The following is a 25766-nucleotide window of genomic DNA, read 5'->3' as shown; positions in this document are numbered from 1 at the left end:
ACCAACAGTAGCTATCTCTTCCCGACATCCTTCAGCTTGAACCAGCATTCCACAGCCCCCATCCTCCACCTGAACACTTTAGCAGATCACAGCAGACAGCAGTCCCATTTCTCTCCTTCAGCTACTTCCTCCTTCACATTCTTCACAACATTTTATTATCTACATAAGTTTTGTGATCAAAATAGTACATAATGTAGGTCTGCTCTGTACATCTATTGCATTAACTGTCCATTCTGGTGGAAGGGATCAATCCTCTGTGGTGCTTCCTGGGGTTTCTTCCATTTTGTTTTTTGGTTTCTAACTCTAATTAGGATCCTAAAGACAGAGGGTGTTGCACACTGTACAGATTGTAAAAGGTCCCTGGAGCAATTCATGAATAAAATTTGCTCTTTCTTGTAACTGCCAGTAACCCCAGCCAGTGCCCTCAGCTTCTGCCAAACCAGTTCCATCATCAGATCTTGCAGACACCTGTAACCCTTCCCTCTGCTCACCTGTTCAAATGATATTAAGGCTTAAAGTTATGTTGAATTAAAAGCATGGCCACTTTGATTAACAGGTAGGTGCCGTTACTGATGGCATGTTTAAGTAACCATGCATCATTCAACCCGCCTTAGGTCCACCGATGAGCCACGCCTTTGTTGATTAGTCAGGAGGCGTTAGAAGCAGGACAGCCAACATGGCGACGGCCAGCACTGCATATTTTGAGCTTCAAAATGGCAGCAACTAGACTAAAAAGGTGCCACCTTTGAGTCTGGAAAACGCTCCGCCCACACCTGCTTCGTAAACATGATGGAGGCAACACCCGATGCTAGCGTTAGCAGCCAGCCTCGCCAAGCTGCATTCGACCAGGCATTCAGATGCAAACTGGAGAAGTGCGACTGATTAACAAACTCCCTCACTAAATGGACTGCAGGTCAATGTCAGTGTTAGAGGACAGGCAGATTTAGTGAACTCAGAGAAATCACATGATTCTTCATATTATTACAATGGCAAACTAATTATTTAAATTATTGAACCTCGATTGAGGAAAACAGAGATCAGCGGTACCTTTGAATCACTGTTGATGCCAACGTAGTTCTGATCATTTCTTCACGGTTTCTTTACATTTACCCTCACAAATCTACTGAGATACACTGAGCATCCAAATAAAAGGATTCTGTTGGGAACTGGGTCAAAATGAGACAATATCCATGCATACTTTACCTTCTACAGAGAGTCTGTCTATCTGCCTGCCTGTCTGTCTGAAACAAATTAAAGCTAATTTTGACCATGGGTTGCCTTGGAGACAGACCACAGGGCCTTATCAAGGCAGCCACGTCACTGTCAGACAAAGAGGAAGTTTGCTCAGATCTTTGGAAGTCACAGGCTGTCTTTTGCTTACTTTGGCTCTGCAAATGAAGCAATGAATGATGATAAATTATACCATAACACCAACAACAGTCTCTCAACAAGAAAACTTTGTCTTTGAAGAACACCTCTCTCTCTCTGAATTCTCTGACAAGATATAATACATTTGTACTAACTTGAGTGATGTTTGACTGATAAGATAATATATGTTTTACCACCTTAAGAGGATGAAGAAGAAGACACAACACATCAACTCCGTCACTGCTTCTTCATCTTCCTTTTTCTGTGAAGACCTCCCGAAACCAGTTCAATTCATAACTATTTAATCCAACGGACCCCACAGGTATCTCTCACTGGTGCTTATCATTCCATTTGTTCAAGACTTTATTATTCTATTCCTGATGACTGCATGTCATGTTTTGGGTTTTTTTTTTTGCTTCCATATCTGTTTTATTTAGTGCTTTTAAAAAAAGTTCCTATATCATTGCATCCATGGTCATCTGCACTGTTTGAGACTGAGCATGATTTTTCTTTTTAGTCATGGCATGACATTTTAATGTTAATGCTGTGGTTAAGTTGTGATTCTTGAATGTGTCCTGTGATTATCTAGTCAAGGTTGGTCAGGTTTATTCCCACTGTTCTATTGACAGAATGCAATGGTTATTGTCAAATTGTATATATTTTCTTTGCCTTCCACCATCTTTCTCTCCCTAAAGGCCGAAAGAGTTTCGAAATATCCTCCAGCACTCCAAAGGAATGGAGGTCAACAGGTTAACTGTTAAATAGCCCATAGGTATGAATGTGAGTGTGAATGGTTGTATATCGTTATGCGTCAGGCCTGCGATGCCTGATGTTTACCTTACCTTTCACCCAGTGTTAACAGGGATCGGCTCCTGATAACAAAAAGCAGTTATAAAAAATGGATGGATGTTGACTCTGAATCACCCATAGGTATGCAGACATCCCGACGGACGGACGGCGGACGGGGGGGGGGGGGGGGTCCCTCCCACAACGAAAGCTTATTGGTGTATTTTGCTGACCAAACCAATCGGCGCGCTCTCTCTCGCAACCAGTCGCCCGCACTCGCATTTTTTTTAATCTCTCTCGCGTAATCCAAAATCCGGGTGGTTTTACCTAGCTCGCGGGCATCAGGGAGCCACTGTCAATATCAGGGAGACTCCCGGAACTTCCGGGAGACTTGGGATGTCTGGGTATGGATGTGAGTGTGAATGGTTGTGGAATTTCCATGTCAGACCTGGGATGAACAAACGATCTGTAATAAGTGTACCTCATCTTTCACCCGATGTCAGCTCCGGCCCTCACAGCCCTTGCATATTGTCATGGTTTCTACTGTCATATTGTTAACCCTAATGGAGCCATAGCTTTTTATTTTGTGCAGAAATGTCACTGAAACTCACCCGAGGCTAATGTGAGCTTAGCTTTCAGCTAGCTAAGTCCGCATTGGCTAAATAAAGCGGGTGTCTTCAAACGTTGACAGTGTGACACTGCCCCTTTGAGTTTCTGTGGACAGTGTTTCCTGTGCTGAGACATGGCAGAGGAATACATCCTGGGAGGTTTGTTGCCAAGGACAAAACATGAGCAGGAAACCTACAAGAGACAGCCAGGACACAGATACCCACTGGATAACTGCTGAAGCCTTATATTAGCTTGTTAGCTTCATTGCACAATGCATTCTTACACAGAATAAGTGGGAATTCATGGCTAAAATAGTGGAGAGAATGACAACAACAACAACAACAATAATAATAATAATAATAATAATAATAATAATAATAATAAGGAACAGGCAAAAAAATATTTCCTTGCCTCACAGTTTATGACTTAATTTATGACGTGATGCACAAAAGTATTTTCAGCTCTGGCTTTTAATTGATTCACAGAATGCAGTATGTGTGATTGTGTAATTAATATCTGAGCATTACCTTGTCCAATATGAACCAAATATTAGGAAGTTTACAAAAACTTAATAATAAAACTAATTCAAGCCTGCATTGAAACTAATCCCCAAAACCTTTGAGAGGCTTACTGATTTGTACATAAGACAATAAATTACATGTTTAGAAGCCTGTTGTGGATTTCCAGTGGCAAAGTAGTCAGTAGTAAACAAATTATTTAATTCATATTTAACAATGATAGCTGTAAAAAAAAGTATGGAAGTCAGGATCAGTGAGCACTGTGGCTAATATGAGGTGCATGTCGTCAGTGTAAAACAAAGATAAGGCAACTCAAAGAAAAGGGCAGAGCCCAGTTATTCTAATGGCATCTCAGGTCCACCCAGCCAAGCACCTTCTTCTTCTTTGGGCTTCGTACTGATATTTCTGTCAATCCTATTTTTCTCACTGAGTCGTGCACCACCAACAAACTGTCCCTGAATGTGGACAAAACAAAAGAGGTCATTATTGACTTCAGAAGAGCTCAACATGTCCACACCGCTGTACATCAATAGCTCCCCTGTGGAAACAGCGCATTGTGAGGACATCCGAAAAGATCATCAGGGTCTCTCTCCCCTCTATCAAGGACATTTACAACACATGCTGCCTGTGCAAGGCCAGGAGCATTGTAGACGATCTACACCCCTCCCACGGACTGCTTTCCCTCTGCCTTCTGGAAGAAGGTTCCGCAGTTTAAGGACTAACACTGCCAGGATGGGAAACAGTTTCTTCCCACAGGCCTTCAGAATGTAACTTGTACTGTATGTGCATGCACATTGCACCTCTTTTTCTTTACGTACTTTTACTCAATTGTTTAATCCAATATCTAGCCCTCTACTGTACATACCTAAGATAGCTATACTGTATATATTCGTATGTAGCCATGTACATACAAAACACACACATACATCCCAGTCTCTTACACCATGTTTGTTTTTCTTATCACATTGTTTTGTATAAACATATCTTACACTTTATGTAGCTCTTTTTGTTTTTCGTAATGTGTGTGCACTTGTAGTCCTGTCTGCATGTTCTATGTTCTATGTTATATGTGGCACCATAGTCCTTGGTGAAACACTGTCTTGTTTCACTGTGTACTGTGTATATGGTTGAAATTTGTTATGGAATTTTCTCTTTTAGGGTTACACGAGGCCACGTGTGAGCCTTGTGATCCACGGCAGTATTAACTGTTTGTCTTATGACTAGGTGCCACCACATCTCACTGTGGTGGCCAGGGTCGAAGAGGCCTGTTGCTGCCTTCCTAGTCATAATAGATAGCTTGTTGTTGCCGTTCCAATCTGCGTAAGCGGACATCTGTGTCCCCAGACTAGAATATGTTGACAATAACACCTCCAAGAGTAAAGACATTCTCTTTGACTAATTCTGGGGCGTATAGTATTTGGGGTGTGATCTTTGGGTTTAAAGTATATCCACCATCACGAGTTCGTCAGAATGCGAGACCGACTCAAGCACTTCAGGTGTACTTTGAGAGTGTCTCTAGTTCTCCTTGGCCAAGCGTCAATAAATAATACAGCATAAGACATCAGAGGCTCCTGAACACTTTCTTCCCTCCTGACCTCACCATTGACCTTTGACTTCAGCAATTTCTCCACAACAATTGGCGTCACGAACAGGATTTCAACAGAACAAAGACGTGGTAAGTGCAAAGTTTTATTACTATGCCTTACCATGTCTGCGTTTGACGAAATCATAAAAAACTATGTGCTTATTTAATCTGCCTGGAATATAAAAACATCTAAGACCCACCAGGGGGTCAGGAGCTTCAGTGTCTTGGGGACAATGTCCTGGCTGAAACCTCTGGCGTTGTTTGGAACGTATGTGTCATACAAACATCCCAGTTAGATGTTCAATTCGGCATATTGATTAAAGTGAGAAATCAAGAAAGCTGACTTCAGCAATTTCTCCACAACAAAATTAACATAAAAAACCCTTGACCTTGACCTCTTTCAACTAACAACAGTTCACTCTCTGCATTATACCTATACCTACATGACACAAGTTGTCTGTCTCCAGCTGATGCACTGCTCACATAACCTAGCTGGGTACTTCTTGTATCTATTTTTTCTGTGCCAATAGTATTCATATTCATTCACTAACTTTTTATTCCTCATCCTGGTCTCAAGTAGATCCAGATCAACGTTTAGTGTCTCTAGCAGCAGCTGTATAGATACCACAACCCGCAATATACTGTAGCCACAATACTGCAGGGCAGAACTCTTGGTCAACTAATTCCATATTTCTTGCCACTAAGCCCCCAACCAACCTATTCCACCCCCTCTCCTCTGTGTATAGTCCTCCTCAATTTAAAAGTAATTTTTTGCATAAACAGCCATTTTTTTGCCCTCCACAATGTGTTCTATAATTGTTGCTAGGATATGCATCTTTTGTTGTGTTTTCCCAATACTGTTTTTTCATTTCCCTCCACACTGCTTTTCCCATCTGATTATGACAACCTGATATTAATTTTGACCAATTTCATGCTGCTTTTGCCACTTTGCCTGTTTTTATTTTTCTAGGGATACAGTAATGTGCTGGGTCCTGCGTGCATGTGATATTTTCCCCTTGATTATGTATTATGAATTTTTGTCCACTAGTTCATAAAACTCATTCTGATGATTACTGGCTGTACCTGGTTTAATATAACAGTATATTGGTTGACCAGCAAACAGTTTAGTTTCTTAATAAAATTATAAATTAATCTGATGTTCTTTAACTAATTTCCATACATTTCATTCATGGATCCTTTAAAACATCATTAAAAATCTATTAATATAACTTAATGAATTAAAGTAATTAATATTACTTTGTATTCGCCAATTAATCTATCTCTGCTTCCTTACATTGTCAACAGTGTGCAACATTAGCTAACATTAGCTTAGAAATGGAGTTAACAAACAACAGCAGACAAACAGAGTCCAAAACAAAGTACAAGGTTAAGGCTAAAAGTGCTGTCCAAGTTTATTCATATGGATAAACCCCTTGAGTTGAACCACCTTTTCCTCGAGGGATTATTGAACTTTGAATTTCATTGAATTTAACAGTTTGTGTGAGTAAGTGTATGTTGTCAACTATGTTGAGGTGGAGATATTAACTGTTCAGGTAATCTGTTGTTTTATCATTCTACTGCATTAAATTGCACAAATGGTTATTTGGTATTTCACTGAACACAGTTTGTGGATTTAAAATACAAATATAACATTTTAAACAGTGCAACAGCAGCAAGATGAACAAAAAATGGATAAAACCAACTACCTGCAACCAGCTACAACATGATCAAATACTGGACATGGCACATTAACCCAATAATAATCATCCTGTAATTCTATCCTGCAATTCTCCTCGGGTCAGTTTCTCTGTTTTCAATGTTTCCGTCAAATTTGCATTGAAGTCAGACATTGCTCCATTGGGAGACACAGCTGTTTGCATCCTGCAGAGCAAGATGTTCCACAAGGCGAGTGTCTCAGTGCTGTCTGCACTTCTCTGTAAAATCAATAACCTTTTTTAAGGTTAACTCTGCCATCAAGAAGCTAATGGAAAAGGTACTTCAACTACTTCAACAGAGCAGTCCAAAGAGCATGCTTATGTGCTCATGTTTAGCAGATACTGTGTAATAATAATAATCATGTTCACCGTCTGAGTTTAACTAGTTAGCATGCTAGCATATGCAAGTTAGCACAACCCTCTGCATCTGTCTTTTAGCCTGTTATTTCACCAAGCTCTCGCCAACTACTAAAAGTTAGTCCCAGATTTATTCATCTCAGTCTCTCCTTTTTGTCTTCTTAGTTTGCTTTGTCATTGTCCTCTTTGGTCTCTTCGCCTCTGACATTATGTTCACAGTGGCTGCTAAGCCCGTATATATATTACCCCACTCACCCAGCTCCAGTTCTGGCACAACATTGGCTCTGCTGTGCATCTGCATTGCCCCCATGCCCCGGGCCTGAAAACCTCCAAATCTAAAAAAAATCTGCAGCCATGCTAGCAGCTCTGTAAGACTGCATATAGGGCACATGGGAGAAATCTGCCCTAACATCATTTGACTTCTGAAAGGTCTTCTAGCAGAAAGCCTTGAATACAAACTCCTCAAACAACAACTCACCAAAAACAGCTGAGGCTCATGGGAATGTCATTAGCATTGCGGGGATATGGTCACGAACAAAAGTACTGGACAAATTCCGTTTGTCCAAACAAGTTGTTTTACACTGTAAACCCGTGCCTACATGCATCATCTTCTGTTCTGAATGGTGGTAAAGGTCTTTTTCCTTCCTGCATTATGTGCTAACCACTTTGTCTGCAGTTAAGCAGAGTGTAAAAGCAGACAAATTACAGTTATTTGATGCTACAAATGATCTCTTGGATACATAAGTGGAATTTCTGTGAGTAGAGTTTCTTCAAATTTCTTTTTCTTAGTAGGCATATCTTCACATTCTTGTCAACTTGTCAGCTTACTTATTAGTCTGTCTTCACTTTTACACTGCAATCATCTCCTTCTAAATGTGAGAAATACAAAAATATAAAAAAGATAGAGAAATAGAGAGAAATAGAAAGAGATAGAGAAATAATATACATAGTGGACGTCGTGCAGGACCACAGCAGCAGCCACGATCCATGAGAAGCTGCTGGACAAGAGAGCACAGAAACTCTGGGGAAGAAGTTAAATTAGTAACATGCATTAACATGCATTAATGAGACGTATGTTTACAGATGGTAGTGGTGATGGGGAGAGAGAGAGAGAGAGAGAGAGAGAGAGAGAGAGAGAGAGGAAGGAGGGAGAGTCCCACAGCAGTCTAGTCCTATGGCAGCATAGATGACCTGAGCCAGCCCTAACTATAGGCTCTATCAAAAAGGAAAGTCTTAAGTCTAGTCTTAAAAGTGTTGACCATGTCTGCCTCCCGAACCCAGAATGGTAGTTTGTTCCACAGAAGAGGAGCCTGATAGCTGAAAGCTCTGGCTCCCAATCTACTTTTGGAAACTATAGGAACCACAAGGAACCCAGCGTCCTGAGAGCGCAGTGTTCTAGAGGGGTAGTAAGATACTATGAGCCTAGAAGTAACAAATGCATGGACTAGTTTTTCTGCATCTGCTTGAGACACAATGTGTCTGATTTTGGCAATTTTATGTAAGTGGAAGAAAGCAGTCCTCGAAATTTGTTTTATATGGACATTAAAGGACAAATCCTGATCAAAAACAACTCCAAGATTCTTTACGGTGGAGCTGGAGGCCAGGGTGATCCCATCTAAAGTAACGAAGTCTTTAGAAAGAGAGTTTCTGAGGTGTCTGGGTCCAATTACTTCAGAACTTCAGTTTTGTCTGAATTTAGCATAAAAAAATTGTAGGTCATCCAACTTTTTATATCCTTAAGGCATGCTTGGAGTTTAGTTAACTGATTGGTTGCATCAGGCTTGATCGATAAATATAATTGGGTGTCGTCAGCATAACAATGAAAATTGATAGAGTGATTCCTAATAATGTTCCCTAAAGGAAGCATATCTAAACTGAATAGAAGTGGTCCTAGTACAGAACCTTGTGGGACTCCATGACAAACTTTGGTATGCATGGAGGATTCATCATTGATGTGAACAAACTGAGATTGATCTTAGAAATACGACTTAAACTTTGATGAACTGTTTACACAGAGGTGTTCAAGTTTGCTCTCTGCTGTCATGAAAAACTTTCAAAATGTTGTAAAATGTTGTTACTAACTAGATGGACTATTATCCTGAACATTCAAATTAATATTTAAAACATGAACATTGCATTAAATGTCAAACCTTCTCTAACAGTGACAGACTTCTAGCGTCCTTGCCAATCATCATGGAAGTTACTATTACTAATATTAGTTATAGTTATTAATCATCCATTTTTTCCATAACTTGTTAATCACTTTTGTGACAGCTGCTCTATTCCATTATTATTTCAGTTCTGACTTTGATAATGAAGTTATGTTTTCACCCGGCTGTCCATGTTTAGAGTACCTGCATGAATGCGCCAGGAGAAGTATCTCACATGCACGAAGAAGATCAAGATGGCACTTCGGACAGTTGCCTTGGTACTTTGCTCTCTCATACTTTTTATGTTTTTGTGTATTTGTTGTGTCTTTTGCGCTCCCTCTCTGGCCACATACTCCAGAGAAGAACGCATAAACATTGGAATAACCACCAGTAAAGTTTTTTCATTGGTTTTCATCGAACGGGAAAGTTTTCCAGAGCAGAGTGTTTAATCTCTGTAATATTCTAAAAAGTTTTGTAAGTATAACACTGTGTGCTTTACAGTCTTGTTTGGTTGTACTCAGTACCTTTCACCTAGAAATCTTTCTTTCATTTATGCACGTTGTTTGTAGCAGTAGTTGGTTGAGCTTGTTACTGATGTGTGATAGTGATGAATACATTTCACTGTAGCCATCTGTGACAGTTAGATAAGTAAATCGTAATGCTTGGAATACTCCTAGAAGAGTATAAGAATCAGCGTGGTAGCGCCCCAGTCTGAACATTTTCTGCGGACTGTCTTGTGCATTTGTAGAGCTGTTCCTCTTGCGAGACCAAACCAATTGATTGTGTTGAGTGGTTTCCAGAAAATTTCAGCAACACCACATTCCCAAGCAAGACATGAAATGGAGTCTGTAGCCACTCAAAGGCGTGTACTTCGGGTTATGAGTCCATGTGGTGTGGTGTTACATCCCTTAGGTTAATCGTGTGCATGTACAGTCAAAACTCATCACTGGATCTTTAGTGTTCCCAATCAGACGTATTGTCTTTTACAGCCAACAGGTTTTGTATGTGATAATATTATGATGGAATTCATTTATTTCCGTATGTCTGCAGTGTAGGGCTGGTGATTTATTAGGTTAAAAAAAAAAAGGTTTGGTTTCAAGGGGAGGAACACAGCTGTTCCCCACTAATGAAGAACAATAGAAGTGAACAGCACAAACTCAGTTGAATCACCTCCTAAGTTCTTTCACACATGGAACTAGTGGCATTGAGTCACAAGACATTGCTTTATTTTAGTAGTCACCATAAACTATAGGCCTGTAGAGTAACTTCAGAGGACAAAGGTATGACACTGCTGACATGGGTCTCCCACATTGTCTCACTCCAGGATGTTACAGTAATGGTGACATGTTGTTTCAAAATGGCCCATCTCTGGGGAGCATTGGGAATGGAGTGTAGATCTTCTGAACATTGCCAAAGAATCTAGAAACATCTACAGAGTTCTTGGCAGCATCAGCCATAACTAGATTCAGTGTATGAGCCCCACAGGGGACATCTTAGCACCATTGTCATGTGATTACTCTCTGCAATCACTGAAGGGAATGTTCAGCTCCTCAAGCCTGCTCAATATGAGATCAGACAACCCAAGACCTGTCGATTCATAGTTTTACCAAAGTAGGTGGCATGAGGATTCATTCCACTTTCAACATACCTTACGTGTGGCCTCATTATCGAGAGAAACTTGGTTAAGGTCCACCTCTTTCAGGAAATGTCCATTATTTTGCCTGTACAAAGGGCCAACAGTTCCCCTTTGAGACTCGTTTCTTCCTGCTAAAGATTAAATAACTCCCTCATTTCTGTGATGCTTCTGTAAGGGATATTCAATTATCTTCCCTTTTTCAGTTGAAGCTCCAGTTCTTCCCATGTGATCAGGACTGTTTTAGTAGATGCCGCTGAAAACTCTGATGATGTTCCCTCAGCACAAAAAAAAAACCAACGTATGAATGATGCTTCGGTTTTACTCATATTAGATATCAATAGCAGTCATTACTTTCTAACCAGCTTGTCAGGCTAAAATCATTGTGGCTATGTAGGTAGCCCACAAAGCAAATAAATATCTAAATATACTGTAATACATTTAGTACTTTCTTACTGCCATGTCGCTCAAAATCGCAAATTTAATGTTGCAAGAAAAAAAACACGATACAACACGACATCAGACGTGCCTTTATCATGTGCTCAGGCCACAGTTTTCTTCTCTTTCGCCCTTCAGTGCCAGTCCTAAATTTTCTTTTGGGAGCCATATGTTTCATTTTAATGGAGATTTACTGCCACACTAACTAGCAGAATCACATTACGTTAACTGTTACCCACAATAACACTTTGTTAGCATGGCTATACAAGACGTATGTGTGTTAAAGTTATATTTTTTATATATTATATAATGCAAATTAAATATATTTAATTTACATTTCTGTCATTCAAGTTTAGCTGCTATTATTCTCTACATAAATGTTTTTCTATTATAATTTTATCAATAATTATTATAATTAAAAAATGAAAATGAAAAAAGCAACAAATGGTAAGATTAAAATACTTATTCCACCCCATGATGATAGCTTTAAAATGAAACAGTCCAAGCTGAAATACCACCTCCATTCCTGCACATCCACCAGTTACTAGGAGTTAAAGTAACACTTTTGAACCTTTATTGCAGCTAAACATATCAGGCTGACAGCCTCCAGATCAAAGCACATAAACCTGAGCTGCTAAGATCAGAGGTAAGAGGAAAATCTAAAGACCTTGCTCGAGGGGTAGGAGATTAGTTCACCATTAAGGCAAGAGACCGCACACAAGCATGTGTGGTTAATAGCTTTAATAACTTTGGAAAATACACATTCACACAATACATATTTCTCAGTAAGAGGCACTTGAGCTGCCAGATATCTTGTTCATGAGGTCTCAAAAATGTATCTAAACTCACAAATGGATCAAAGCAAAAACAAACTGTTCCAGGACGTGAGCATCAGATTAACAGCTGGCTGAAATACATCATCTGTACTCTTTCTACAAGTTTCACATTTAAAGCAACATTGCGTAGAAATTATATTTGATTAAATATATATGTGTATTTTTATGATTACTTTACATCAAGCAAATGCAACAACACAAGACTGTAGAAACTCCTAACCCCGATTACATTGCCTGCTCAGCCAGCTCCGGTTCTGGCATGGCAGTACCTCCAACCTCTTCTTCAACACTCCCCTGGTGCTCTGAGCTCACAGTCTGGGCTAACAAACTGAGCTAACAGCAGCTACAGTTTACTTCACTGTCCATCAGGAAACTCTGTAAATCACAGAGATTTGAGGCAGAGCAGTCAGAGGACATCAGAGGGAAAACCATAAAACATTTTCTCCATGAAATATGATCCAGTTTCACCAAAATCAGTGAAATAATCAGGCCCAAAGTTACATAGTGTGAGAAAGTACAGTGCACAGAGTGGGAATGGCAGAGATACAATTTAGCTGACTATGTCAGTGTCACATCAACATGATTAAAAAAAAAGAAAGAAATCAAAGTAGTGATGAATGCACAAGACAAAATTTTTTCTCATTTTGATTGAGAACGGAATCAGAACAACAGTTCTGTACATTCACAAACAAAAAGAAGATTTGTTCAATGGTTTCACTCAATTTACATATGCAAATGAGAATGCATTTTCACGCCAAAAGCTGTCAAGCCACCTATTGTCATGTCAGTGGCTGCTGGGCACATGCACACCTCTTCTCACCACTGTTTTTGTTGCAGCATCTTACACCTATGTAGCTGTTGAATAAATCTGACTCTCAATATGCAAATACGAGAAAGATAGAAAGCCTTTTTTTCCTCATTCATGTCACTTTATGAAAGTATCCACTGTTCAGCAGACAAAACAAAGAGAACAGGAGGTGCTGCATACAGTGAAACACAAAAAACACAAAAACACAAACAGCCACAAAGTGTCATGTTGGTCAAACATGAACTCAATGTACATAAAACACAAACGAGACTACAAGCCATGCTAGCTTCTGTGAGCACAGCAACGCTCTGAGCTAAATGCTAATAGTGTGCTCACATGTTTAGCGACAGTGCTAACAAGCTAATGCCATGTTTGTCAAGCTAACATTTGCTAATCGGCATTAAGCACAAAGTACAGCTAAGGCCATAGACCAAACAATTATTTACATTTTTACCTGACAATGATGCTTGATGAAAATCTAAGCAGTTATAACAAAGTGATCACAGTTCATCCTGATGACAACATGTATGTCAGAGCAATTCATTTCACTCCAAAAACATAAATGTGAACTTCAAACGCTGGAGGAAAAGTCAGAAGATATTACAGTTGTCAGGATCCATCCTCTGGGAACCATGAATGTCTTTACAAAATCATTTTCATCAGAATCCATCATACATGTTCAGATATTTCAGTCTGGACCGAAGTGGTGAACTGATCCACATAGCTGGAGTCATGCCATAGTCTTCTGTGTTATAAATGCTGCTGTTGGAGTAAAGCTGCCTGATGATGCTCCACTTCTGAAACACCTCCAGTGGATGTTTAAGATGGAGATGTGATGCAGCTGCATCCAGTGAACATCCAGTGGGGTTAGTGCTGGTAATGTTTTTTCTATGCCTGGTGAACAACCATGTTAAAAACCCCATGCTCCCACTTTGAACAAATGTTGAGGTCTCACGTCAAATCTAAAATAATCTATGACTTCTGAGTCAACAGATGTCTGTTGGATCAGTGTGGGAAAAATCTTGTAATACTGCTTCAATCAAAATTAAAAAAAAATGTCCTGATGTAAAAGCAGAGTTTATAGCCAGCTGCCTAAACACACAATTAGGCACAAATAAATCAAACACACAGTATGTGGGTGAACTCAGGATCGTACATAGAGTGATTTTGACAGAAACATAAAAAAACTGTCTCTTCTGGACTAGTCTAGTTAATCATAAATCAGTGGATGTTTTGAGGTTATTTCTCCGTGGATCTAATTTTGAACACAACATTTGTAATATTTTTCTTGCTTTTTTAAAAGGCCGACAGCTGGACCTCTGGACTTAGGAATAAGCTCTAATATATATTTATAATGGCTCATCTCATCTCTTTTGGGCCAAATAAAACCACGTATTTTAAATGATATATATTTCATGCCTGTGATTTTAAAGCATTCATGCAAACATTAATTTCCAAAGTCTCTTTCTAATTTACCACCATAAAAACAGTTAATCGTCAACAGACTCACACATCATAGTTGTGTTGTTTTGTACAGTAAAAATTATGGGGAAAAACATTGTTTTGTTCTGGATGCTGATTATCAGCAAAAGCACTTTGATTCTGTCCAGCAGACAGATTACACAAACATTATGGCAACAAATAATTTCTCCCCATACTAAACTTATAAATATAAAACAACTGACATGACATTTGCATCACCTGTAGAAAAGTCAAATGGTACAGCAGTCTATGCAGGACCCTCCACGTTGATAGATGTCACAGTGGCCATGAAACAACGTTGGAAAAGGCGGTCAGGGTCCGGGGGTTGGTTGTCACAGTCCAGCTTGCCCCTCAGGAAGTGTTTCCTGAGGCCTTGAGGGCCAGCAGGGGCACCGGTATGACTCGGCCCAGGTCCTTGTGGACTTGATGTAGATCCTAGAAGAGAGAAAATTAATTTAAGCAACTCAAGGCATCAGTTATGGTAAATAGTAAATGGACTGTACGGTATGTATGTGGCGGCTATGGCTCAGAAAGAAGAGTGTCACACCGCGGTGAGGTCAAGCTGGGTTTTTGTTATGTCTTGTCATTTCCTGTTTTATTTTGAAAGTTAACTCTCCTCTCGTTTCAGGTCACTTGCCCTTCCTCATGTGTCACCGGTCTGATTGTCTTCCCCGCCCTGATTGTTTCCACCTGTTCCCCATTACCTTGTGTATATATTGTCTGCGTCTCCCTTTGTCTTGTGCCAAAGTGTTTCGTCCTTCATAGCGTACACCAAAGCCTTGTTCCATAGCCATCCTTTCACAGCGGTCAGAGCAGGATGGTAAGATGCACCCTTGTGCTTTCCTGTCACGGCGACTATCCAAGGCGGAGCGGAACTACGACGTTGGTAACCGGGAGTTGCTGGCGGTCAAGCTAGCTTTGGAGGAGTGGAGACACTGGCTCGAGGGGGCGGACCATCCATTCATTGTCTGGACAGATCACAAAAACCTAGAGTACATCAAGACAGCTAAAAGACTCAATTCTCGCCAGGCCAGGTGGGCGCTATTTTTTAACCGATTCTCCTTTTCTCTCTCATACAGGCCAGGGTCCCGAAACGTCAAGCCAGACGCACTATCTCGTCTCTTCGACCCTGAGCCTGTTGCCAAGGATCCAGAAACGATCCTCCCACTTTCATGTGTGGTTGGAGCGCTGACCTGGCAAATAGAAAATGAGGTTAAGCAGGCTAATGGTGAGGCTCCGTCACCTAGTGGGTGTCCAGAGAATCGTTTGTTTGTCCCGGTTGATATGCGCCCACAGGTGATCCACTGGGCCCACACCTCGCTGCTTTCCTGCCATCCGGGAGTCAGAAGAACGATGTTCGCCATCTCCCGGAGGTTCTGGTGGCCCTCCATGGAGCCGGAGGTCCGGGAGTACGTAGAGGCATGTTCGGTCTGCGCCCGGAACAAGACGTCCTCCGGGTCACGCATGGGTCTCCTGCAGCCACTTCCCATCCCCTCCAGACCGTGGTCCGACATCTCGATGGACTTCGTCACGGGGCTCCCGGTCTCTCAAGGCAACACCACTGTCCTCACAGTGGTGGACAGGTTCTCCAAGATGGCTAGATTCATTGCTTTGCCTAAACTGCCCTCCGCCAAAGAAACGGCGGAGATCATGATGATCAATGTTTTCAGAGTTCACGGATTTCCCAAAGACATTGTGTCAGACCGGGGCCCCCAGTTCATCTCCAGGTTCTGGAGGGAGTTCTGTCGACTCATCGGAGCCAAGACCAGCCTGACCTCGGGTTATCACCCGGAGGCCAACGGCCAGACCGAACGCCTCAATCAACAACTGGAAACCGGCCTCCGGTGTCTGGTCTCTCAGAATCCCTCGACATGGAGCAAACACCTGGTCTGGGTCGAGTATGCCCACAACCTACTGCCCACCTCGGCCACAGGTATTTCACCGTTCAAATGTGTATTTGGTTACCAGCCTCCTGTATTCGCAGACAACGAGCGGGAGGTGTCTGTGCCCTCCGCCCATGCCATGGTTCGCCGCTGCCACCGCATCTGGGCAGCCGCCAAGCAGGTTTTAATTCGCCAAGGGGACCGGGTCAAGAAGACTGCAGACCGCAAGAGGCGACCCGCCCCAGCTTACCAGCCAGGACAGAGAGTGTGGCTTTCCGCCAAGGATCTCCACCTTAAAGTGCCTTCCAAGAAGCTGGCACCGCGGTTCGTGGGTCCGTTTCCGATCACCAAGCTCATCGGCCCTGCAGCAGTTCGCCTTCGCCTGCCCCGATCCCTCCGTGTTCACCCGACCTTCCACGTAAGCCGGATCAAGCCCGCCAAGGAGAGTCCGATGGTCCCAGCCGCCGCCCCTCCGCCGCCCCCAGAAGTGATAGACGGCGGTCCGGTATACAAGGTCAAGCGGTTACTGGCAGTTCGCAACCGGGGCCGAGGTAAACAGTATCTGGTGGACTGGGTAGGATATGGTCCTGAGGAGAGGCAGTGGGTCCCGTCTCGTCATATCCTAGACTCTACCCTCATCACAGACTTCCACAGGGACCACCCTGACCAGCCTGGGCCGTCAGGAGTCGGCCCTAGAGGGGGGGGTACTGTCACACCGCGGTGAGGTCAAGCTGGGTTTTTGTTATGTCTTGTCATTTCCTGTTTTATTTTGAAAGTTAACTCTCCTCTCGTTTCAGGTCACTTGCCCTTCCTCATGTGTCACCGGTCTGATTGTCTTCCCCGCCCTGATTGTTTCCACCTGTTCCCCATTACCTTGTGTATATATTGTCTGCGTCTCCCTTTGTCTTGTGCCAAAGTGTTTCGTCCTTCATAGCGTACACCAAAGCCTTGTTCCATAGCCCATAGTCACAGCGTCATAGCTCTAGTGTTCTTTTGTTTTCTCCTCGCATGAGTGATTTTCTGTTGTACTTCTTAGTCTAGCCTTTTTGTTTCTTTGTATCTAGCCTTGTGTGTTTTCAGCCTCGTTTTGAGCGCCTTTAGTTAATGTTTCATAGCCTTTTTGTTTTTCCTCCTTATGAGTGATTTTGATTTCGTTAATCTTTAATACGATTAGTCTTAGCTTTATTGTTCCTCGTTGAGAGTGATTTTGATCTTGTTATTTAGAGTAGTTCAGTGTTTTTTCCTCCTAGGAGTGATTTTTGTTTCCTTTAGTTTAGGCCCTTTTCATAGCCTCACTCAGTCGAGGATTTGTTTTCGTCCTGAATAAAACAACTGTCTGCCTTACTCTGCATCTGAGTCCTCATTTGAGTCCCGGCCTGACAAAGAGTTGGTCGTCCACTAATGAGATGATTAGGGTTCAGCTCCCTTGTTCTGTTAAATACCTGCACATTCCAAATATTCTACAATATATCAACTGGTAAATAGCTTCACAACTGTACAGCTCTTTTCATTTTAAAACATATTTTATATTAATATATATTTTTTAATACCTGATTTGATTTTTCTTCCTTAAACCTTTACTTAAAAAACTGTGTAAAGGCAATTCCATGTTTTCTTTCAAAACACAAATATGTTGGAAAATAGTTGCTGAAAACATGTGAAAAGACTTAGGACGATACATTACTGAAATGAGCTACAAAGACTTCCTTCTTTAGTCTGACAAACTCAAAACATTTATTTTGACTCTACACAGACTTTAATCTTTGTTATGCACCAATTACACCAAGACAAATTCATTTGAGTAAAAACCTACTTGGCAATAAATCTGATTCTGATTCTAAATTGTTCTCCGGCTCCTCCAGTGTCCTTCGACAAGATACTGAGCCCCAAATTGCTCCCGAAAGCTGCCCCATCAATGTGTTAATGGTTAGCTCCTCTTTTTGGCACCTTGCATGACAACAGTGTATGAATGAGATATATTGTGTAAGACCCTATATGTACAGCCCTTTTTACCATTTCTAGTTTTCTGGCCGCTTTTACACTACATATCTCATTCATACACATTCATACTGTACACTGACTGCCTGCCATGGCTGCTATGCCAACTGCATCAGTTTTTGGGAGCTAACGTCTCAGAGTGTTTCTGCTCAGGTTGAAGGTGGGAGGACCTGAGCCAAGTTTTATGTCACGTTACCGAAATCCACGTATGTAGTGCAAATCCATGCAGTGCAAATTCAAATTACTATTTCTTGCCTACTAAGTAGTCTCCAGTTTACGTACTTAAATACCCCTCAGTATTTCAATAACATATGCCTATTCCCTGTTGGTGGAACGTCCTACCAGTTCCTAACAGATCAGGGGCATCCCTCTCTACCTTTAAAAACCTCCTGAAGACCCAGCTCTTCAGAGAGTACCTCCTCTTCTTGCACTACCTACAACTGGACATGCTGAATCTATCCCCCTCTAGGACTGTCACAGTACTTATTGATGCACTAACATGTCCTTGTCACATTGTATCATGATTGCTTCCCTTTTTTTTAAGTTGCTTTGGATAAAAGTGTCAAACGTGTGTAAATGACTGAATGTAAATGTGAATGTGTCACAAAGGGAGATCTGTTTTCTGGTCTGTCATCTGTTTGGGTGTCAACTAAATGCACATACTTCCTATTGGTCAAATTTCACCAGTGTTGAACTCCACTTAAAGCATAGATGTGAATCTGTATTATACCAGCTCTTTGTCATGTCTCTTTTTGCTTTTCAAGTTAAGATTTTATTCCCCAAAGAATGGAAGTGAACGAGAAGTGTTTTGTTTTTAACATATGTGTGATAGTAGCCTAATAGTGTAAGATGTCTAGCTTTAACTGTTATAAAAATTAGGATTGTACTGGGGTGCAGATGTTTTAACTCTTAGAGGGAGTGTGTGTGTTTTGTCTTTTGCATATCTCGTGTACTTCCCTTATCTAGCATGTGTTTGTTGAAGCTTCCAGGGAAAGGTAATTAAAAAATGTTCAAGGACAAGTGTCATTTTGGACAAGAAACATAATGCTCATTACTAAGGGGAAAACCAAAAAAGGAAATTGTTAGTGGGAAGATGTCTGAGACCACCTGACAGAGCTCCACAGTGAGCCTTTTTCTCTGTAACCCTCTTGTGTGTTGCACTGTTAAATGCTCCTTCTTGTACAAGAATATTAAATTCAACTTAAACTTTGATACTCTAAATCCAGTCCTCCTTATTCAAAGGTTCTTCGTAAAAATTTTCATAACATTAACAGCTGTAACAGGGGAGTGAACAGGTGTTGAGCTGTACACACCAAGACAGTCCTGTGGAGAGCTCTAATTAGGCGACACTTGTGAAAACACAAGTGTGTGGGGGTTAAATGTGGCTGTTTTATGCCAATAAGTACTGGACTGTAGATATAGTGTATATTCAGACATTACAAACAAGGCACATGGATACAAGGAACATTGATTTTCAGTGTCTTTGCATGACCTTACAACAGGTTTGGAGGTCACAGCAGTGCTGTGTGGAATAGTGCAAATTATAGCTTTCCATTATTAACAGTTCAGATGATCCAGGGTCTGTCAGTGATGTTACATGTTGATGATAATACCCTCTCATCTACAGTCAAACAATCAAAAGATGTAAAAGAATTTGTCCTTTGAATTTGCCGGTGAGGGTTTAACAGAATTTAAATGCAAAACCTTCATCTTCAAAGCCTTCCACACATTCATGTCCATTATCTCCCTGTGTGACTGTGAAGCAGGTAAACACACAGATGTGGATGTGGCTTTTTTGTTGTCTTATATCACAGCTGGAGAAAAATGGAAAAATGGTGAGAGCAGTTTTTGAACATGAAAACATCAAATATAGTTTTATGCTCATGCATACAACTCTGCATGCTTTCAAATCTTACTACCTTACTAACCCTCTGGAACACTGCGCTCTCAGAATGCTGGGTTTGGGGGACAGACAACACCTTTAAGAGAAGACTTAAGACTTTCCTTTTTGATAGAGCTTATAGTTAGGGCTGGCTCAGGTCATCTCTTAGTTATGCTGCCATAGAACTAGACTGTCAGGGGACTTCAAATGTCAATGGGTCTTGCCCCCCCCCCTCTCTCCATCTGTACACACTCATGTCCCATCAATACATGTTACTAACTTAGCTTCTTCTCTGGGCCTGAGTCATATTTCCATTAAAGCCTAGCAGAGTCTAGACCTGCTCTTAAATTAGAAAACAACAAGCTCACAGAGGAAAGTCTGGTCGTTTCTTTGGTTCAAAACAGTTACTGATCAGTTGATAAATGTCAGCAGGTTGCTCCTAAGTACAGGTAATTCAGTGTGTTTTATCGTTGTGGTAGCCGAATGCCCTGTGCAGAAACAGATTTGGAGTCAGTACCTGGTGCTCGAAGCGGTAGCCCGTTGTCCAGACCTCTGGGTTTGGTGGTGATGAACAGATAACAGAGGACGCAGAGAGTGATGATGAAGGCGAGGAGAACCACAGCTGCTACAGACAGACCCACGAGAGCTCCAAGACTGTAAAACAGAGAACAGACAGCACCTCGTGACCAGTACACGAGGAAACAACACACAGTACATGTATGAACATGTAGCAAACTGCACTGATTCAAAACCACGTTTCTGTTATGAGGAATCCTAAATTGTCATCTTGGATATTATTTTCATCAGTAATTATTTGGCTCACCAGTTTATGATTTATGCTGATTTGCGTATTGTTGGTTTAATTAACAAGAACATTGCTCTAAATCGTCTTTGCTGATATAATTCTGAGCACAATTTCCATCCAGTGTGAAGAGGTGGAGATGGTGGAGGACTACAGGCATTTGGGTGTGCACTTGCACTTCAGACTGGACTGCAGACGCAACACTGAAGCAGGTTTACAGGTAGGGTCAGAGCAGACTCTACTTCTTGAGGAAGCTCAGGTCCTTTAATGTGTGCAGCAGGATGTTGCAGATGTTTGACCAGTCGTTGTTGCAAGTGCAATCTTCTTTGCAGCTGTCTGCTGGGGCAGCAGCGTCAGAGCCAGACACTAGAACAAAGTGATTGAGAAGGCTGGCTCTGTGCTAAGGGATTGCTCTGGAGCTGGTTGTAGAAAGAAGGATGCTCCATAAACTTCTTGACATAATGGACAATAACTCACCTCCTCTACATGACGATAATCTACAGACCAAACCCTGACACTCAGATTATCATTCTGCCCTCACATTTACCACAGATGACACTCACATTTCACTCACTGTATAAAGTTATTGGATCTTCTCTGGCACAGAGGTGTACACATAAACACTTGGATCTTTTCCTCCATGAATCCCTCATTATACATTCAGCACCCTCCATAACATCAAAGCTGGACTTGCTTTATAACTGTCTTATGCTTCAAGTCCCACAGGTTTATTCTGAACTTCTGTCTTTAGATGTTTTGCTCCAAACATGTGGAATTATCTTAAAAAAACCTTCTCAACATCAACACTCATTACCTCGCAACAACTCATGACCTCTTCACCTCAGTGTGTAGTTATTTTCAGGACTGCCTTTTGAATTTTTTAACGTATATATATTTTCTCTGTATTTTGACATTCAACACAACAGGAAGTCATTAAACATAGCTGAAAATTACTAATAGCATGTAACTCCTCATTAAACCACAGCTTGTCATTTTTACATTCCTGTTTGGGTCCAGTGTGTAGAATTTAGTTGCATCTAGTAGTGTAATCGCTGCATTGCAATCTGCAATCGCCCCCACCTTCTTAGTGTAAAGGAGAAACAACACATGAAAGACCATGCCTAGAGTCAGTATTTAGTTTGTCTGTTCGGGGCTACTGTAGAAACACAGTGTGTCAACATGGCCGGTTCCATGAAAGAGGACCTGCTCCCACTGTAGATATCATTTTCAAAAAAAACAAAAAAAATACCTGAAATCTTATTTTCAGGTGATAATACATGCATGAAATTTAGCTGTGAATATTATTGATGACTACAGTTGACGCAAACAAGAACGTGCTAACAACATCTAACTGTTGTGGCGTTGATTGCACCGGAGACAGCAGGGAATTGTTGCATTAAGAAAAATGAGAAGGAATCCAAACTGTCACAGCCTTAGACAACCGTGAGTTAGAATGTCTGCAACATGGCAGCACTCCCTAGAGGGATAAACAATCTGACTTTCATATAAGGGGAGAAACAGAAAAATGCTGAAAGGCTATTGTGTTTGTTATCAGGAAAAAATACAGACATTTCAATCATGACAAATAAGAAACAATAATCAAGGTTTTTGATTTTTTTTAAGACACACACATGAATACTTACTGTGTAGCTAAATAATGCTAGTGTATGTCCAGCCATTAGCTAGGTCAGATATTGTTTAGTCATCTGTTATGCTGCTGCCTGGTCATAACTCTAAGTTAACTCAAAATATCTGTCATTACATGTTGACTTGTTTTAACCATGAGTCAGCGTGACGTTGCCGCCTAGATATCTTAATAAAAATTCTCACTAATCACAGCATAATCACAACTTGTCAAAATGACACTGATAATATCTATAATGACAATTCTGGATGGATCTGGATAACTTTTCTGGCTCACTTGTCACATTCACACACTGATGACAGAGGCTACCAACTGCACATTAGGGCAGATGTAGCACTTTCTATCCAAACCACTCTTGATGATTCAACTGGACATGGGGAGCCAACAATCCTTTGACTACTAGTTGACCTGCTCTACTATGAGCCACAGCAGGGTGGTTACTTACTGACAACACCTAAAGCTATCTGAAACATGTATACATGTAAAGACAGTGTTCACTGATCCACAGGACAGGAGAAGACTGATGGAGCATGACGGCTGGCCGATCAACTTTACTTTATCCAGGTTCAGGCAAGTGCACAAAATACTTATTAGACATCCATCAATCCATTTTCTGTAACTGCTTATCTATGGCAAACCCCACACAGAAAAGGTTCCAGCTGAGGTTTGAACCAGGAACCTTCTGTGAGGCCCCTTATTAGACATGTCTACAAAAAGACTGCAATCTAAACACATGTCAAATTGCCTTGTATCTTCTGTATCTTTAATTTAACACACTTTTTGTGGGCAGTAGAAGGTTCCTGGTTCGACCCTCAGCTGGGGCCTTTCTGTGATGAAAAACTTTTTGCATGTGCTGGATGTACCAGTTTGATGCATGTTTTTTCGTAGGATAAACCCTACTGACTTTAGTCATCCCCTGACTTTTTCTCTAGCACATCTATAATGTTGACATTTGTGGTTAAGAATATTGGATAGGTTCCTACAGATGTTGGCATTTCCTTCTGGATTGGTTGTCATAACTTTGGTAATCCTCTGACTTTTCATCTACCACAATCATCAGATCAAATGTTTAAATTGTCTAATACTTTTGTTTATGACCCTGTCATGATACATCCCCAGTCTGAAAAAACATCCTTTTTTCAACATCTTCTTGTCTTTGCATGGGAAAAACATTCATATTTATATTCACATCTTAACAGACTGTCACAGCAAATTTGCAACACACTATTCTGTGAGGTACATTTATCATATCCCTCTGTAAAGAACATGTCATATAATTCTGGTGACTCTGAATAATCTATACATTTGTTCAGCTCTGTCAATCAAAACATAACAGATATGGCACAACAGGAGCTTTTATGGAAATGTTGCTGTATTAACTCTGCATCCCACGCCTATTCTCACAATCATATTTGGTATGACCCATTAGTCAGTTTACTGTCCACTGGAACAAAATATAGAGAAATGGAGTGTACCTGAAGTAAAACCACAACACTGTGATAAAAAGAAAATTCAGTTGGATGAAACATGTAAGATTGTTACAGCGTGTTTTAAATCTGATGTGTTCTGCATTCATTCAAAAAAACTTAAAAAACACATAATGACACATAATGATGCATAATGGCCAAACATATACTGTCCACGGTTCAGTGCTAATGTGTGGACCTCCTACAGGGACCATTTCATAACATGCAGTAGATGCATAATTGATTAAAAGCTCATTATGAATAAAGACGTCCTTGCATAGAAAGGTTTCACTAAAAATGCAATTATTCACTGAGCATTACAAATGTTCTTCACATTCAATACTGTGATTTTTATTTCAAATATAAATGATGAAAGAAAGATTAAGTTCATTCTATTTCCATGATGAGATATTACCTCACTTACCTAATATCCAAATCATTATTTTTTCCCAGGCTTTGCTATACCCGTAAAGTATTTCCACCCCTTACACAATGAAGCTGAATGCAATTTTGTGTGTGGTGCAGACTGAACATTATTCAGTGGATCTACTGAAAACAATGTCCATAACAAATAAAACAAAACCTGTTGCCAGATCTGGATCAGTGCATCCCTACTTCCTTGTCATTTACAGAATGAGAAAGATAATGTTGCTTACAGACGTGGTGACACTCAAAGGTGAATTAAAGGTGCACTGATGAGTTATTTCATAACTGATCACCTGACATGTTCACTGTTCAAACACGACATAAAAGAGAGGCATTGAATTTTCCCCTTGAACTCTGAGATTCAAGATGAATCTGAATATATAAAAGCTATTGGTGTTTTCCAAATCAAAAGTCAACCTAATTAGTCTGTGTGCAATTTATTACAACCAATTAGCGTCAGACAGGACAGTGACAGGCTTTGACATCATCAACAGGTTGTCTACTGTGGGTGAGGCACTGATGTAGCACTTCAGAGAAGTTTTCCCTCAGGGATTAACGCCAGAAAGACTCACATAAGCAGCATGTGGAACCCCTTCTACAAAATTCTTGGAAAAAGCCTGGTGATGCGCACCGCGCGCTCCGGACGCTGCACAAGTTCACAGATCCACCCCTGACGCGCATCCTGCTGAGAGACAGTCCAGCATCCTTACCTTAACCACCACATGTATCCATACTTGTAGGGGAAAAAGCTGTTGGGGTCATCACAACAGTACTTCAAGTCACTGAACCCGCAGCAGAAAAGTGCCGTGGTGTCACTGTCCGCTTTCGGACACGTGAAGCTCTCCACGAACACGTTTTCTTTGCTGTAGTAACTTTCACAGTCCGAGCTCATGTCAAACGCAAACCGTCCGTACATGGACAGTCGTCCACACATGGACAGCGTCGCGGACACAAAAGGACGGGCTCACGGCGTCCATCTCCTCCGCTGCTGCGACTTCACATCGTCGACAAAGTGTGCGTGGATCCAGAGCCGCACGACTGAGACTCACCGCACCACCACCCAGCTCTCTCTCTCTCTCTCTCTCTCTCTCTCTCTCTCTGTCTACCTCTCTCTCTCTTATCAATTATGCAACAAAGCATAATTGATAAATGGAGGTGAAATCAAAAAAATATATATATATATAGTTACAAATTATAAAATATTGAAGGTGATTTGATTAGGATGGTGCAGTGTGATGAAAACACAGCCATGTTTCATTATTTTGCTCATCTCACATTCAATACACCTGCAATTTATCATTTAGAGAAGCAGTGTGTGGCATCTATTTACTTATATTATTATTTTTAATTCACAGTGTAAGTACAGAGTCACACTGTCA

The 25766-nt window shown here is 41.0% G+C and overlaps 1 protein-coding gene across 2 annotated transcripts; it reads right to left on the bottom strand.

Annotated features, from left to right (window-relative positions):
- Positions 1-12411: 12411 nt before the first annotated feature.
- LOC104937448 (protein shisa-like-2B) lies at positions 12412-25424 on the bottom strand. 2 transcript variants are annotated; one of them, XM_010753673.3, is made up of 3 exons: positions 25098-25424; positions 20566-20702; positions 12412-14720 (listed from the first exon to the last, which is right to left on the bottom strand). In XM_010753673.3, the coding sequence occupies exons 1-3, from the start codon at positions 25319-25321 to the stop codon at positions 14533-14535; spliced, it is 549 nt and encodes a 182-aa protein (XP_010751975.1). In that variant the 5' UTR covers positions 25322-25424; the 3' UTR covers positions 12412-14532. The 2 variants fall into 2 exon arrangements, with proteins under 2 accessions (XP_010751975.1, XP_019123895.1); XM_019268350.2 differs by lacking the exon at positions 25098-25424 and adding an exon at positions 24960-25091.
- Positions 25425-25766: the final 342 nt, after the last annotated feature.

The sequence above is a fragment of the Larimichthys crocea genome, chromosome XVII (genome assembly GCF_000972845.2).
Source record: "Larimichthys crocea isolate SSNF chromosome XVII, L_crocea_2.0, whole genome shotgun sequence".
In the NCBI taxonomy this organism is placed as follows: Eukaryota; Metazoa; Chordata; class Actinopteri; family Sciaenidae; genus Larimichthys; species Larimichthys crocea.
Note: the sequence above shows the minus strand (reverse complement) of the source record. Positions and strands in the feature narration are given on the sequence as shown.

Bases quoted from the DNA above. Each gene is read 5' to 3' on its own strand.
- LOC104937448 (XM_010753673.3), bottom strand. From the start codon at position 25,321: ATGTGTGGACGACTGTCCATGTACGGACGGTTTGCGTTTGACATGAGC. The intron at 20,703-25,097 runs GTAAGGATGCTG...TCTGTTTTACAG, and splicing joins GGATACATGTGGTGGTTAAG to TCTTGGAGCTCTCGTGGGTC. The intron at 14,721-20,565 runs GTACTGACTCCA...TCTCTCTTCTAG, and splicing joins GCTACCGCTTCGAGCACCAG to GATCTACATCAAGTCCACAA.